The sequence below is a fragment of the Xyrauchen texanus genome, chromosome 36 (assembly GCF_025860055.1).
Source record: "Xyrauchen texanus isolate HMW12.3.18 chromosome 36, RBS_HiC_50CHRs, whole genome shotgun sequence".
NCBI lineage: Eukaryota > Metazoa > Chordata > Actinopteri > Cypriniformes > Catostomidae > Xyrauchen > Xyrauchen texanus.
In genome coordinates this window covers 34,439,478-34,457,665 of record NC_068311.1, presented here as the reverse complement: position 1 = coordinate 34,457,665, position 18,188 = coordinate 34,439,478, and the positions used below count along the sequence as shown (strand labels likewise).

Sequence of the window (18,188 nt, the reverse complement as noted above, 5' to 3'; positions counted from 1 at the left end):
TAAGTCAGCACATTACAGCATAGATTACATTGTGCCTTGCTGGGAAACAAGTGACTGAAAAGAAGTATCATAATGCATAATAGTTGATCAAAGATACAATTAAGAAAAACAGGTCCATAGGATATTTCATATGAGATTACTGATAGAAACAGTTGGGTGAAATAGTGTAATAATATGAGGCATCTAAGAGGGGCAATCCCCCTTTCAGAAATGAATTTCAGGCCCTGATGTTGTCCATAGTGTAAGTGTTTCATATGATTTCAGTTGTAGTTCTGAGGGAAACAGTAGTCAGCTCCAAGTGAGCTCATTTCTTTTTGAAGAAAGTTAGCATTTTGTCGGTCCCCATGAGGAAAACAACTTATAAATCATATTAAATTATGTTTTTTGAAAATGTAAAAATGCAGAAAGTTTTCTGTGAGGATTAGGTTTAGGGGTAGGGTTAGTGGATAGAATATATAGTTTGTACAAAAGTCAGTGGTGGCTAATAATTAAAGTCCCCATAAAACATGGAAACACGTGTGTGTGTGCATGCTCGTGTGTGTGTGTGCATGCATGTGTGTGTGTGTGTTGTTAAATGTTTACCCAAAAGCAGAAGTAGTTCTTTTCAAATCAGCTCTTTTTAAAACTCCACATTTGATTCTCTAAATTCACGTGCATTCTTATTAGGCTGTTAAAAACCACTAACACGTTCTGTTATGGAAGGGTTCATTACGAGTTAAGTTTCATTTGTCCAAAACGCACTGTTTTGAAAGTAGCAACAAGATATTGACCCTGACTGCCACCCCTGGAATCGCAAGTTTGAATCAAGGGTGTGCTGAGTGACTCCAGTCAGGTCTCCTAAGCAACCAAATTGGCCCGGTTGCTAGGGAGGGTAGAGTCTCATTGGGGTAACCTCCTGGTGGTCGTGATTAGTGGTTCTTGCTCTCAATGGGGCGTGTGGTGAGTTGTGTGTGTATCGCAGAGAGTAGCATCAGCCTCCACATGCTGCGAGTCTCCGCGGTGTCATGCACAACGAGTCACGTGATAAGATGCGCGGATTGATGGTTTCAGAAGCTGAGGAGACTTGTCCTTCACCACCCGGATTGAGGAGAGTAACTATGCCACCACGAGGACCTACTACGAAGTGGGAATTAGGCATTCCAAATTGGAAGAAAATTGGGATCAAATGAAAAAAAAAAAAAAACAGTAGATGAGGAAATAATTTTAGCTGCGAGTTTCTTTTTACCTTCACTCTCCCAGAGGATTAAGTGCAACATTAAAAAGAGGCTTCTTGACTATACGTTTTTTGCCGGCTTCACACGCGCTCAACATCTGCCCACGCCGCCTTTGTCCATTTATTTTCGCTGTGCAAAGGTAAATGTGACTGTGCCTTCAAAGTGCAGAAGATGTTCCTCGTTCTTCGTTCAGGGGTAAAAAGAAGTTCTAAACAGTATGTTTGCGAACATTCAGACACCCGCAACACCGCTGTGGGAGGCATTTAAATATGATGATGCTACATGTAAACCTAAACTAATGTGACATTAAAATGTTTTATCAGACTCTCTTTCTATGAGTAGAATTGACCTGACGTCAGTAAAAGAAGCTGTTTTAACCACTCGATGATGATTTAAATGTATATTTATACACTATAAAATGTTTAATTGTCTTGTTTACATTCTGAATTCTTGATGCTAATGTGCTAACATGCTACATGCAGCCATAATATGCACAGATTACACTCTGTTATTGTAATTTATGATGACACTGATACTACTGCAAAGATGGGTGTGAGTGTTAATATTCAGCAAACAGACAAAAGAATGATGAGGCATATCTTACTTTGGACAGATGTGTGAATGGATTTCGCTGCAGATGGCACATGAGTAAATGGGCACTTGAGAGTATTTGAGTAGATTTTGATTCCTTTTGTAGATGAATTAAATCAAAATAAAACGCATGTCACGTTCTTGGACGCCTGTTTGTTTAAGTTGAATACTGACTGAAAAACGTGAACAAAGTAGTAGGTGGAGCTTCAGGTCACACCTAGCGATGGCGTGGTCCAATGGTATAAAGAAGATTTTTAGCAGCCGGTTAGACGTTTTCCTAAAAGTTCGCCCAGGCGAGCTGTTACAAACCACCAAAACGAACACAAAAACACCTTATTTAGTTTGAAGTATATCTGGGCATTTACTGTAACTATTGTTTTTCTATGGTGATCAACACAAATACTGTTGGTGGACATTAGCTATAATGAATCCCAAAATATCCTTTCAACACAACCCAAACCTCAAAAACAGACGCTTGCTGTTTTCGTTAAATTTTCTGACGTTTTTCTGATGTTTTTTCTCTCCTCGGCAGGTTTGAATAAAACCAGCTCTTTCTCCTGTGAGGCTCACAATCGTAAAGGTGTGGCGTCGTCTGGGACAGGTGTTGTGACAGGTAAGTGCCACATCCTGAGGAGAGACTTGTGTGTAATTTCGCGTCTTGTCTTCCTTTCTTTAGGTAGTGTGTGGACACAAACTTTCACCCCAAAAGGAAAATTCGGTCATTATTTACGGACTCATTTCAAACCCGTATGATATTCTTTCATCCGTAAAACACAAATGGAGATATTTTGAAGAATTTTTGAGCCGCTGTCTTCATACAGTGAAAGCGTACGGTGACCAGAGGCCTCGAGTGCTATCCTAAAGTCATACAATAGCTGTGTTTGACCAACAAACCAAAATAATTTCACTATTCACTGAAAATCATCTTCTCCACCAAAGTTTTCAAATCTCATTTTGCGTATGGATTTTGCGTATTTAAACTAGAAAAGTAGTGATTGCCAACAAGTGACATTTGGTGTCACTGCTGCTAAGCCGAACACATCTCGATGTGCCAAGTTTGAAAATGTAATGCATGAATGAGATTTGAGTGCTGCGGCGGAAGGCGAGATTTTCAGTTAAGGATAACTTTTAGTGCACAAGTCATATGGACTACATTTATGATGCTTTCAATGTGCTTTTTGGAGCTTGGAAGGAAATGGTTACCAGTATTTGGTAGTTACCTTAAAGTAGCGATGTTACCAACTTTTTAGTAGCGTGACAATAGTTCAGCTCTTTTCTCATTAATGCAGCTTTTCCAGTAATGAGCTGCATTTTCAAGCAAGTAGCGGTGTAGCATTACAAAACTCTACATTTGTCACATTATACTGCGAATGCAGCAATTAGTGGTGGTGATTATGATTCATTTGAGTGACTCGATTCTTTAGATTCCGTTCACCAAAAAGATTTGTTCATATTCGTTCATTGATTCGTCCCTATAGTATTTTTTTTTTTTTTTTTGCTGATGCAATTAACATGGATAATGTAGAATCCATAGTAACCATGGTTAAACTGTGGTTACTCTAGTAAAACAATGGTTCATTTTCGTAAGGGAATGTCACACTTCTTATTGAATCCAGTCAGGACTGACTGCAGAATGAAATAATATCATACTGTTGTGATATATACACTCACCTAAAGGATTATTAGGAACACCATACTAATACTGTGTTTGACCCCTTTCACCTTCAGAACTGCCTTAATTCTACGTGGCATTGATTCAACAAGGTGCTGAAAGCATTCTTTAGAAATGTTGGCCCATATTGATAGGATAGCATCTTGCAGTTGATGGAGATTTGTGGGATGCACATCCAGGGCACGAAGCTCCCATTCCACCACATCCCAAAGATGCTCTATTGGGTTGAGATCTGGTGACTGTGGGGGCCATTTTAGTACAGTGAACTCATTGTCATGTTCAAGAAACCAATTTGAAATGATTCGAGCTTTGTGACATGGTGCATTATCCTGCTGGAAGGAGCCATCAGAGGATGGGTACATGGTGGCCATAAAGGGATGGACATGGTCAGAAACAATGCTCAGGTAGGCCGTGGCATTTAAACGATGCCCAATTGGCACTAAGGGGCCTAAAGTTTGCCACGAAAACATCCCCCACACCATTACACCACCACCACCAGCCTGCACGGTGGTAACAAGGCATGATGGATCCATGTTCTCATTCTGTTTACGCCAAATTCTGACTCTACCATCTGAATGTCTTAACAGAAATCGAGACTCATCAGACCAGGCAACATTTTTCCAGTCTTCAACTGTCCAATTTTGGTGAGCTCTTGCAAATTGTAGCCTCTTTTTCCTATTTGTAGTGGAGATGAGTGGTACCCGGTGGGGTCTTCTGCTGTTGTAGCCCATCCGCCTCAAGGTTGTGCGTGTTGTGGCTTCACAAATGCTTTGCTGCATACCTCGGTTGTAACAAGTGGTTATTTCAGGCAAAGTTGCTCTTCTATCAGCTTGAATCAGTCGGCCCATTCTCCTCTGACCTCTAGCATCAACAAGGCATTTTCAGCCCACAGGACTGCCGCATACTGGATGTTTTTCCTTTTCACACCATTCTTTGTAAACCCTAGAAATGGTTGTGTGTGAAAATCCCAGTAACTGAGCAGATTGTGAAATACTCAGACCGGCCCGTCTGGCACCAACAACCATGCCACGCTCAAAATTGCTTAAATCACCTTTCTTTACCATTCTGACATTCAGTTTGGAGTTCAGGAGATTGTCTTGACCAGGACCACACCCCTAAATGCATTGAAGCAACTGCCATGTGATTGGTTGATTAGATAATTGCATTAATGAGAAATTGAACAGCTGTTCCTAATAATCCTTTAGGTGAGTGTATATATATATATAGTATATTTGTTATTAAAATAGTTGTACTGTAGCGAACTACTTCTTTAAGAGAGAAGCTTGACTATTTAACTTATGATTAACTGTGTACTTTATGATTATTTTGTATCTTGGGAATCTACAGTTTCAAAGCAGCCTTCCCAAAATTGATAGTTATTAGTACATGATTTCATTGTATGGTAAAGAGAAGTATTTTCTTCCAAATTTCTTCTTCAAAAATAATTGTATTGTGTTCAATGGAAGAAAGTCTTTGGAGTAACAGTAGTAGAGAGTGAGAAAATAACGCTCTCATTTTGGGGAGAACTATACCATAAATATGTTTAATGAACTATTTTTGTCTGTCCAGTCCTCCCCGCTGAGCCCCATGACATTAAAGCTGAAGACATCACGAATTCAAGCATCCATCTGTCCTGGCAGACAGGCTTTGGAGGAATCTATTCCATCAACCACTGCACTGTTGAGGTACCTTCCAAAATAATCTTTCAATACATTCACAAGAGTATCTGTTAGTTTCAAATGGTTTCATCGTTTGGAGATCCATCACTTAACTTTGCAACACCAGTGACACATTTACTTTGTCCCCCAAATTTGAGTCAGAACACTTTTACCGGCATACAAGTGGCGTTTAATCATTCTGTCGAGTATCACATTTCACACTTCGAGAGAGGCCCCGTAGGCCTCACATTTGAGGCCCCGTTTCCCCCATGATCTGGGACCCTGATAAGATGTGAGCCTGTGTGTGTGTGTGTGTGTGTGTGTGTGTGTGTGTGTGTGTGTGTATATGTCACACACTTGCCTGTGCACCACCCCAAATAGTCTGTTTCTAATAAAAACAGCTCTCGTGCCCGAGCTCTCACCCCTCCTCTGGTTCCTCAAACTCTAGAGAAGGGAAAATACAGATCCAAATAACCCAGAAACACACATGCCTGGAGGAACAAAGAGAGAACTAGAAAATATGAACAGAACTGAAAGATGGGAGATGGGAGGCACAAGAACCAATGAAATGACAAAAAGATTATGAAATGTTTGACCATATTACACCCATTAAAGGGGTCATGAATTGGAAAATCAAACTTACCATGTGTAAAGTGAACAATGGAAAGGAGGCGAGAACTGGCTTGGCAATATAAATAATATTTTAATATAAAACTAAACAAAAAGACACAAACACACACATTGGACGGACAGCTGCCCGTTAAAGTTCTCTATCTGTCACACCACCGTCCGCAGTCAGCCTTTATCCCTCTCGGAGGCTTGATTAGACTGATATGGTACCGGGTGTGTAGAATCACGACCCGGTCCTGCCCTCCGCCCTGTCACACCATGATATCTTGCCATATAAGAGTAGCACTATAAAAACATACAGTAAATTTCAGAACCAAAAAAAGGCTTTATTGAAACCAAGGTGCCAAAACGACTTGTTCTCTACTTCCTCCTCACGTCATAGTGAGGTTTTACATCAGCACAGGCCAGTGTTTGTGGAGGGGTTAATTTGGGATCAGACTTCCTCCGGTTGTCATTTTTGTTACCTTCCGAAGTTTTCAAACAACCCCACACTTGCGTAATGGCGAGGGTGATTACGCTTATTCCACATGCAAAGATGTTACCCAATCACAACAGAGGACGTTCACACTGAGGTCTTCAAGAACACACGCCCCAAAATATAGAGCATTTGAAACAGAAGCACAAAAACGGGATAGAAAATGAACAATTATTCCTAAATTAACTTAAAAAAGAAAATCACACTAACATTATAAGTGGACCGCAAGGAACATTATAAATAAAATAAAAAATCAATTCATGACACGGGAAGCAATAGATGATGAAAACCCTGTCATTATTTACTTACCTTAATGTTGTTTCCAACCTACTTTTATGACTTTCTTCCTTCCGTGAAATAAACAAAGATGAGCAGAAATGTATTTAAGTCATTATTGACTATCAAATCATTTATGAAATGTATTAAATCAAATATGGTGGCTACATTGATAACTACGTCATTGGTTCTCATTAGCTGCTATCGGGCCAGTGTGAGTCAGGGCTATTAACTGGCCAAGACTGTCTGAGCTCGAGCCCCAGGACCAAAATCAATCTGCGTTCCCACCATCAGGCCAATGGCCCACGCAGCGTTGCCCTAAAACCCACCCTTAACTCTGCCCTGGTGCCAACGTCCCACACTCCGCCTATTTCACAAGCTAAATGGAAGCTCAAACTGAGGTATTATTTTATTTAGTTATCTAGAATATCAAGTTTATATCAAATGGAAACATTAACTAGCTAGCAATATAGGTTAGTGTTGATAATTCACTCTCTGTAACTGCCATAGTCTCTCCACTAACAGCACACCATGATTCATCATCGTGAACCATGGAAAGTTCTTTCTTTGGGCACCACTTTGTCCATTGTGCGTTTTAACGGATTTGTACTGTACCAGCAATTTTTCCCGAACCAGCACAACGGTTCACTAGATAAACAGCTTAGCAATTTCAGCGAAACTCTGCATTTTACATTGACATTGGCTCAATCCCCAATTAGCCTTTTTGGCCCCAGGGCAATTGGTGGGCCAAAGGCCACTGACTGTTGGCCCCAAGGAGGCACGATAAAGCCCCGGAAGTGACATTGAGAGTACAACTGGCCCTGGCATACACTAGCATGCCCTCATTTGGACCGATTGTGGAAACGTGGCTATTGAATCATGTAACCAAACGCCATGATGTCATGTCTGAAGAGCCAAAGATGTTCAATATTGTGCAGTGTCGAATCGATGACATTTACTGTGGTTCAATGGTGGGGTTTGTTCTTTTTTTTGGAGCTTTACAAACCAGAGTTTTGTTTTTTTTTTGCCAAAAAAATTATGTTTCATTACACGTATAGATGCAGTTCCGAGGTTAAACTCTGGGGTGCTAAAAGAGAGTTATCCCCTTAAAGGAATAGTTCACCCAAATATTTAAAAACTTTACATCTGCTTTTTCTAAATAATTAGTCATTTTTTACCTGTCTGTGAGCTTGCATGGCTGAATAATCTAATGTTATATCTTAGATGTCCAGAACAAAATATGCCATCCAGCAGAAAAACATGCTAAACAAATCATCAGAAAAGTACGTTTTGACTTTTGATGATAAAATGTTTTATATCATTACAATGGGGAGGATCCCAACTTTCTAAGACACCAAGATTGAGCTTTTATTCCACTCAGAGGCCGAAATATTCGATGAAATAACGAGGGTGGTACTTGAACTGAAAATTAGACTGAATGTCAATGGACGAGCACATCTTTAAGAAGTTAAAATGCATTAGAGCACCCCTACATTTCAGAGCTGTATATTGTGATGGAATGTGATGGAGAGAAAAAAAATTCTAGTGCTTTCTGCCAAATAGTGGGATGAAATTAGACTTTTCAAAGTGAGGCAGTGAACAGAACCAGAATTACATGTTTACAAAGTTAGGACAACAATATACAGTCAGGTTCATAAATATTGGGACATCGACACAATTCTAATCTTTTTGGCTCTATACACCACCACAATGGATTTGAAATGAAACGAACAAGATGTGCTTTAACTGCAGACTTTCAGCTTTAATTTGAGGGTATTTACATCCAAATCAGGTGAACAGTGTAGGAATTACAACAGTTTGTATATGTGCCTCCCACTTTTTAAGGGACCACTGAGCTACCCAAGCCCCCACCTTCATGCTACTTGTCCACTTTTAAATGTCCCTACATCCTTGAATTGAAGTATGTAAATAGAGACATCTGTTACATCAAATCAAAAATACTTCATGGCATTGAAAGTAATGGTCTGAGGTCTTAAAGGGAAGACCGGAATAAAACAGGTTGATAAACTGACCCACCATAGTGGAATTCGGTGGTTGTGAGTCAGTAAGCAGCTGCAGACTTCAGTTAACTCTGTTTATTGACTTGACTCTGAATCACTGCATGGTGACTCACAAATGACTCCTCACTTCAGAGCAAAGCCCTTTACTATAATCAGAAAGAACCGCTTCTTCATTGAGCTATGAGTGTTATGACACACATACCGCAGTGCTGACCCATTCAGAAATTCATTCTTTCATTCAGTTATCACTCCATCACACTGTTTTTCAATAAACAGTCACATTATGCAGCATTAACTGAGCATTGATATTGCAATGCTTTTTACTCCACTGACAGTTAGGTTTGGGGTTGAGATAATAAATATGCATTCCTCTTCATTGTATTCCCTTTCAGCCCCAAATATGACATTCATTGGCAGTTTTTGTGATCCTCAGCCTCTATGTACTTTCTTAGTTTAACTTTAGTTATATTTCTGGCATGCACCTGTATGCAAGCACTTTTGCAGTTGACATTATTGTGTATATATAATCATTTACAGTCATGCCAATAAAGCTTGGTTCAGACAGAGAGAGATCAGCACCTCTTCCAAACTTCATACTCTCATTTCTAAACAGCCGAGAACCATTCAAAGCTGTACAACTTTGTGAAGTTTTCTGCTGGCGTTTGATGTTTTTGGCTGTTTATTGTGCGTCTTTGCATCGACAGCATGTTCCTCCTGCTGAGTTCTGTGTGCGTAAGCTGCTTTCGTGCGTCTTGCTGTGCTGAGAGCGTGTCTCCAGGTGGACATGAATGCTAATGACTTTGTAAAACACAAATACAGTGTGTGAGGTTAAGAGTGTGCCAACACATGCTGCATTACTGCGTTAAAGCACACACTTATTTTAAACCGATCTAATCACTTATTTTTGTTTCATCTACAACACTTGTGCAGAAATCTGTGGAAAGCAGAAGTGGAAGAGATTGCTTCTTTGTCCTAAATAGAAAGTAAAACTACTAACATTTCTCCAGTTATTTGTGACCTGTGTGTGTGTGTGTGTGTGTGTGTGTGTGTGTGTGTGTGTGTGTGTGTGTGTGTGTGTGTGTGTGTGTGTGTGTGTGTGTGTCGGTAGGTTTAAGTTGTTTACAAGGACATTTCTTCAGGTTACAAACTGGTAATTGCAAGGGTATTATGCTATAAATGTGGCTTGAGGACATTTGTACTGTCCCCATAATTCAAAATGCTTAAAACATACTAAACAATGTTTTATTTTAATTGTAAAAATTATGAAAGTTTTTGTGAGGATTAACTTTAAGGTTAGGAGATAAAATCTATAGTTCATACAGTATAAAAATCATTATGTCTATGGAGAGTCCTCATAAGGATAGATGCACTGTGTGTGTGTGTGTGTGTGGGTTAGGGTTAGTGTGTGTTCAAACACTACTTCAGTTTGTTGTCTGATGTTGCAGGATGTCCATTCAGTACAGAAAATGTGTAGAGTGAGATTTAGACTATATCGTTTAAGTGTAAATCATGTTTTGTGAAGCTGCTACTTCATATTTTCATGCAATAATTGGATGTGAAATTGTTCTTCCAACTTATGTTTGTGCACATTTTTCACCTAACCACAGCCACAACTATTTGCAAGCTTGAATTCCATTGTTTACTTGCAAATCACTGCAAGGAAACAAGTCTGGGTAACAATTTAAATTGTCCAATTAATCACAATCTTTATTTATTTGACCTGATATTGAGTCTTAAAATCTCAAGATCTTTTAAATTTACTTTAAAGTTGAATTAAACCAAGAGCTTGTAAAGTGGATTCAAATTGGGAAATCTAAAAATACTAAAAATACAGTTAACAAGTTGCATTAATTAACAAAACATTATGACCACCTGCCTAATATGCTGTCGGTTCTCCGTGTGCCGCCAAAACGGCTCCATACCACCGAGACATGGACTCTACAAGACCCCTGAAAGTGTCCTGTGGTATCTGGCTCCCAAGACATTAGCAGCAGATCCTTCAACTGTAGCGAGGTGAACCTGCCTTGGATCGGAATTGTTGGTCCAGCACATCCCACAGATGATCAGTCAGATTGAGATCTGGGGAATTTGGAGGACAAAGAAACACCTTGAACTATTCGTCATGTTCCTCAAACCATTCCCAAACAATGTGTGCAGTGTGGCAGGAGCGTTATCCTGCTGAAAAAGGCCACTGCCATCAGGGAATACCATTGCCATGAAGGGGTGTACCTGGTCTGCAACAATGTTTAGGTAGGTGGAACGTGTCAAATTGATGTCCACATGAATGGCCAGACCCAGGGTTTCCCAGCAGAACATTGCCCAGAGCATCACACTCCCTCCACTGGCTTGTCGTCTTCCCACAGTGCATCTTGATGCCAACACTTGTCCAGGTAATTGTCGCACATGTACACGGCCGTCTACGGAATGTAAAAGAAAATGGGACTCAACGGACCAGGCGACCTTCTTCCACTGCTCCTAGGTCCAGTTCTGACGCTCACCTGCCCATTGTAGGTGCTTTTAACGGTGGACAGGAGTCATCATGGGCACTCTGACCGGTCTGCAGCTACACAGCCCCATATGCAGAAGTGTGTTGTGACACATTCCTCCCGTAACCATCTTGAACATTTTCTGTGACTTGTGCCACAGTAGACCTTCTGTTGGTTCGGACCAGACGGGATAGCCTTCGTTGCCATAGCACATTGATGAGCCTTGGACACCCAACACCCTGTCGCCGGTTTGTGGTTTGTCCCTCCTCGGATCACTGTCGGTAGGTACTCACCACTGCTGACCGGGAGCACCCCACAAACCTTGCCGTTTCGGAGATGCTCTGACCCAGTCATCTGGCCATAATAACATGGCCCTTGTCAAAGTCGCTCAGGTCTTAACTCCTGCCCATTTCTCATGCATTGAATATGTTGACTACGAGAACTGATTGTTCGCTTACTATCTAATCCAGTGGATCCAAACCCTATTCCTGGAGGCCCCCCAAAACTGCACATTTTATATATCTCCCTTTTCTTGCACACCCATTTCAGGTCTTTGAGTCTCCACTAATGAGCAGATGAGTTGAATCAGGTGTGTTTGATTAGGGAGATATCCAAAACGTATAGTGATGGGGGGCCTCCGGGAACAGGGTTGGTAACCACTGATCAAATCTACCCAGACCTTGACATGTGGCCTTGTTAGGAGATGTTCTTTCGTTATTCGCTGCACTTGTGAGTGGTCATAATGTTTTGGCTCATTACTGTATTTACACTAGCAAAAGTCTTTCTAGTGAAAAATGTGCCAAAGTGTTTATTGTTAATGTTTATTTTTTACACATACAGATCTATTCTATGTTGACACCCTTTACTTGCAGAACACTTCTCACAAGTTTGTTAATATGTTTGGTAGTGGTTAGGCAATAAAACAATTGTGCAAATAGTGTATATATATGCAAAACTGTCAACTCAAATTTATTTGTGGGAAATATGGAGTAACGCGTTCAAAACACATAAATTAAACTTATGTAAATCATTAAAATACAGAAAATGTTACAAAACCTTACACTTACAACTTGATTTACAACTTATTTTCCATTATTTTGTACTCACTTCCAAATATATATATATAATTATTTTTTGCATAAAGAAAATGAAGCCTACATTTTTGCATTATTTTCAGTTCACTTAAGCACATTTTACCCCCAATTCTAATTTTGAGAGAATCACCTTTTTAGGCCAATATATATGAATACAAAAGACAGTGGAATGCTACATATGATCTAAGTGTTATGTTATTATGATCATCTTTTAGGTTAAACCTTCTGGCGAAGACTCCGTCGTGAATGCTGATCACATGATCAACAACCAGAATGTTAATGGACCAATCACCAGCCGCCTGGTCTCAGACCTGGAACCTTTCAGCCAATACGATTTTAGAGTGGCCTGCGAGAACAGCCAGGGTGTCTCTGATTGGACGGCATGGGTAACCATTAGTACCAATGAAGGCGGTAAGAACTTCTCCACTGAACAGAAGCACAAAACTGTATGAAAGTGATAACCACTGAAAGGTTTATCTTGAATTCACAAATATTGTCTGTGCTGTGGTTAGAATAGAATAAAATAAAACAGACCAGAATCTTTAATAGCACAAGGTTGTAGGTACAGCTATATAGGACAACGTAAATGTTCAAAAATGAAACTTATGTCTAAATAATATCCTGGCCACTTTTTTTTCCATATAATGAATGTGGGTGAGTGGCAAGGTTATTCTTCTGTAAATTCACCCTTTTTGTTCTATGGAAGAAAGTCAACTTTCTTGAGGGTGAGGGTGAGTAAATCTCGACAGAGTTTTCATTTTTGGTGTAACTATTCCTTAAAATGAAATTTAACTGAGAACCCTTTAACCTCTTCAACTCTGCATACCTCTGCGGATGGGGCGAAGTTTATGTTTATAATTTAAAAGCTCCTGTATATGTCTTAGAATCAGAATTTTTCACAGAACTCCATCCCGTTTCCATTTAAAAACTCAGCATTGCAAATGAGCGCCACCCTGTCGTAACGCTATAAAAAAAACTAAGTGAATTATGATCTCTGTAAGACAACAAAGACAAACATCTCATGTCTGCTCCGATCACTGCTTCGGTGAGTCCCAAGTAGCCACCAAATCTATATCTGCTCTTACCTTAGGTTGTTTTCTTCGAAATGAGCAATTTTCTACTTGTCTGTGAGTTTGCTTGGGTAAATAATCAAATGTTATTTCTCAGATGTCTTGAACAAAATATGCAGTTCAGTAGAAATCTCATGATAAACATATAATTGGCAAAATATGTTTGCAACTACTGATGATGGAATATTATGCATCAAATTACAAAGAGGATGATCTCTGCTTTCCAATGATATCTAGATTTAGATTCTAGTCCACTCAGAGGCCGAAATTTTCAACAAAAGAGTGGGAAAAGTGCATGGGATCACAAAACAGACTGAGAACCCCATTTTAAGAGTTTTATATCTTAAGTGCAGTACTATGTGATAAACCACATGTGCAAAGTCAAAGTTTTTTTTCTTTTCGTGCAAGTATGCAATAAGTCTGAGGGGCCTAGTTAGCTCAGCAAGTAAAGACGCTGACTACCACATGTGGAGTCGCAAGTTCTAAGAGTGACTCCAATCAGGCTTCCTAAGCAACCAATTGGCCTGGTTACTAGGGTGGATAGAGTCACATTGGGTTAACCTCGTCATGGTGGTCTCGCTCTGCCACAGAGAATAGCGTGAAGCCTCCACACGTGCTATGTTACCGCAGTATGCACTCAAGCCAGGTGATAATATGAGCGGATTGACAGTCTCTGACACTGAGGCACCTGAGATTCGTCCTCCACCACCAGGATTGAGGCAAGTCACTATGCCACCACGAGGACTTAGAGCACATTGGTTATTGGACATTCCAAATTAGGAAGAAAGTATGCAATAAGTCTAGGTGCAAGTGGGTTGTCGAAATCCAAAGTGTGCTTGCAAAGTGCTGAGGGGTTTAATGTTTTATGTTTAAGTTTTGTACAGCATCCTTGAGCTTGAAGTCACTATACAAAATGAATTTATTATTATTATTATTGATCTACTGATGCACAAATCATGGCTAGCATTAAAAGTGGTCCATAGCTCTTTGATATCATCTGCTGGTGGAATCCTCAAACCTCATTTTGATGCCGATATTAGATGTGCTTTCCAAAAATGTTCTCGAAATCTCCAATTTCTCAGGAAAATTGCACAAAAAACCTCAACATTAACATGCAATGCACCCACAGATTGCACAAACATTCCCACACACAGCCACTTGCACTGGAATGACAATTGCACTTAGAATTAGCGCTCTCATAAAAATGGATAAGAAATAGCACACGTCGTTGTGCTAAGTGCTACGCCTTGCACAGTCATGAAAATACATCCCTGAATGTCTATGGATGACCACATGGCCAGTGCTAATCTGCGTTCGAGCGCTACCTGCATTTCAGAGCTGTATATTGGGATGAAAGTTGAAAGAGGAAGGCCCTTTTTTTCCTAACACTTGCTTTAATTTAGTGGAATAAACTAACACTTTTGCAGGGACATAGAGCAAACAGAGCCTTGTATCACAGGCTTTTAAAGAGAGGGCAAAAAGTATGTGCATCATAAAATTGTAAACATATACAATGTTATATATCTTTTTATGTTATTATTTGGGAGGTTTTCTGTGAAATGAAACCAATACTTTGCAATTAGTCCACTGTATGTGTGTAAGGTAAGCTTTTACATTTGGGAGTGAATAATGCAGGCTGTAAGAGCTGCTAAAGAGCAAACTCAAAGCAAATGTTTTATATTCTTGCAATCTAGTCTATTTCTCCATTCCTTTCCCTCCTACTGTCTCTATCCGGAGTTCTGCTCCAAGATGTTTGTTTATAAGAGACATTTCGTAATGCCAGTTTATGGAAAGTACCAAACACCCACATGCCCACCTCTCACTCTCTCTTTCTCCAAACACTGCTTCATCGATGAGCTGGCATGGAAAAACTTACTACAGCTCAAGTATAGTTCTGCTTTAAAGACGCTTTGTGCTGATGTGTAGTGGAGAGGGAACTCAGCCAGACCAAGACCTTCTACAGATCTTACTCGCATACCAAACCCTAAAGAAGAACTTAAATGCTTCTGCTGGCACACTAAAACACACAGAGAACAATGTAGTTTATCAACAGGACTTCAGGATAAAATGTACACTGACATTCACACTTCTTCAGTCATGCCTTTCCCGTTCTGGTCTTTCTGTCCTGGTACTTTCCATCTTAAACAGTGTTCAGTGTTTATCACTGCAGCTCTTTTGACCCCAGACTACACTGTAACTGTTATAGAGTAATATCATCTGTGTATGGATCATCACCTCCTTGTGTTACTTGTGCAAGAAAAAAAAATATATACATATATATCATATATCTATATCATTGTGTTTATTATTAGGTCTGGGTGCATTACATTTTTAATACATTTTACAGAATGTCACTTCATGTCACATATCGCCATTGCATTATGGCAATCGCAGATTGAGAAAAGAGAGAGAGATGAGAAACTGTCTCTTTCTCTCTAGTTCTCTTGTTTTCTGTGTCATATTTTCCAGGAGTGTGGTTTAGTCTTGCTGGACAGTGACAGAGTTTTTGGCCGTGCTGGTATGTTTGTAGGTGTGGTGTTTGGTTGGAGTGTCACTAGTGTATTAAGTGTGTTAAATGTATTAGGCCAGGGGAGAATCCTGACTCTAAACTCTTTTAGCACTCCCTTGTACTTCAGCACATTTTTATTCACTCTATTCTGGCTTTCTTACATACTTTCTTATGTATAATGTTTATGCAGTGCAAAGGCAGAAAATGTGTCAACTGCTATATTGTTTATACAGCAGTAGATGTATTTGCATGGCTATCAATGGGCTGTACTGTCGTACAGTATGCTCATTCAAGGAAAAAACAAAATTCAGATTGGGATGTGTTCCAAACAAGTCAAAGAAGAACTTATAAAGGGGTGTTGTTAGGCATGTGAAACAGAGTTTAAGTGTGTCACCACTTTTGATATTGAATTTAACTGATGTGCAATCACAGTTGTGGTTCGACTTCGAGTGTGGCTCATCCTAGGGGAATTTAGAGTCAGAAACTTGGTTCTTTAAATTCCTGACTTTTTTTTTTCATTTATTTTGAATAATCTCATGTTCCGAATGAACAAAGAAAACAACAGAGTGTAATGGTTAAAACACTTTGAATTCTTTGTTGAATATCTCTGGTGGAAGACAAGGTCATGTGCCTTTACGCAGCAAAATTCCCAGAGCGTCTTTTCCGCCCAAAGAATTTCGACAAGCAAAGATAAATGTGACCGTGACTTAACTATTTCCTTTGGTAATAAATAAACACATTCAATGCCTCCAAGTATTTATTGATGATTTTGAATCAATTATTAAAGTTATGTTATGCATTTGTGCCAAACAGCCCCATGCCAGCTTGTGGGGTAGGTTGGTGAAAGGGGGCGCCAAAGCGAGTTGTGGAGCGAGTTGTTTTCAGGGTGTAATACGGTGAACAGGAATGCATATTTTATAAACTGTAGCCCCCCAACCACACCCAAACCTAACCATCAGTGGAGTGAGAATGTAAAGTTAGAGTAGAATAAAGCTATCTCCAAATCACGCTCGTAACTGATTATGCAAATGCGATTACTTTTCAGTTACAATTAGGGCTGTGTATCGAGTTTGATACATTTTTGGCACAGAACGAATTGCCTCTAAAAATCGAGTATCGAAAATGTCTTGTCCTTCGGTACCAAATTTCGATACCTAAGGGTTTAATCTCGTCAACGTCAGTGATGATGCTCATGCTGTAGCATGCTAGATGTGCCCAAATCTAAAAGTACCGGTGATTGGCTGTGTTTAGGCATGAAGGAAAAACACTAGTTTACGCCGGTTACACCCAGAGACCCGGCTCACACGTGAGGCTGTAGTGTGTTTGCGTCTCAACCCCATAGATGTGAAAGAGGTGGAAAATATCAAAAGTGTGGCTACATTTCACCAGGCTCGATGCCAACAGTGTGTGATGCAATATTTGCGACAAGATAATTGCTGCCAAGACCGGCAACACGACAAATCTGATGAAGCACTTGATAGTGCATGGAATAAACTTAAGAGCTGAAAGTTTCTCCGTCTTCAACTGCAAGAAGACCGAGCTGGTGCAGTCATTCTCTCAGCGTCCTGCCACAGAGCTTCATTTAACATGCCCACCACACGAGTCCTCCTCCAACGTGCCCACCATACGAGTCCTCCTTCAACATGCCCACCACATGAGGTCCTCCTCTAAAACTACTGATGAATGCAGCGGCACTATGACTGGGACACCGACAGGTAAGGTTAACTTTTAGCAAACAAACCAACAAACAAAATCGGTTAACTTGTAGTGGTACATGCTTGTGTACATGTTAAATTAACGTTTCTGTGTGCGGTGACATAGTCCTATAAACTGGGACGTTAGATGTTGTTTGGATGTATGGATATAGATAGCTAGCTAAATCGATGCTAAAAATACTTTTAAGCTTGACCGAAACTGATCAAGTTTAATGTACATTAATCTAGTTATCTTGTTAAACCGTGCTTATCCTTAAGGTTGGCTGAATTAACAGTTTAGCTTTCTTGTTTTTTTTACCTCTTCACATTAATGTTATAGCCTCTGCCCCTGCCGACCCTGGCATGAGGAGACCAGAAGGCTCAGGAGATGAGTCTTTTAGTCAGTAAAAATAGTCAACAAACTGAAAAAATAAAAGCAAATTTTTTTTGAGGTAATGTGTAATGTTTGTAATCTTGTTAAAACGGATTTCATAAAATTGGTATTGATTTAGGATCCGGGTGTCGGTATCGATATCGACATTTTTTGAAGGATACCCAGCCCTGGTTACATTTACATTTATGCATTTGGCAGACACTTTTATCCAAAGCGACTTACAGTGCACTTATTACAGGCACAATCCCCCCGGAGCAACCTGGAGTTAAGTGCCTTGCTCAAGGACACAATGGTGGTCGCTGTGGGGTTAGAACCAACGACCTTCTGATTAACAGCCCTGTGCTTTAGCCACTGCTCAGATCTAGCTACACTCAGTTGTTTCTCCAAAACAACAATGATGTTAA

The 18,188-nt window shown here is 40.0% G+C and overlaps 1 protein-coding gene across 1 annotated transcript in view; it reads left to right on the top strand.

Annotated features, from left to right (window-relative positions):
• Positions 1-18,188, top strand: part of LOC127629665 (tyrosine-protein kinase receptor UFO) — a 93,060-nt gene that overhangs the window by 20,825 nt on the left and 54,047 nt on the right. Inside the window, exons 5-7 of the mRNA XM_052106868.1 lie at positions 2,338-2,418; positions 5,047-5,162; positions 12,333-12,528. Coding sequence (XP_051962828.1) covers positions 2,338-2,418; positions 5,047-5,162; positions 12,333-12,528 — 393 coding nt within the window. The remainder of the gene's footprint in view (positions 1-2,337; positions 2,419-5,046; positions 5,163-12,332; positions 12,529-18,188) is intronic.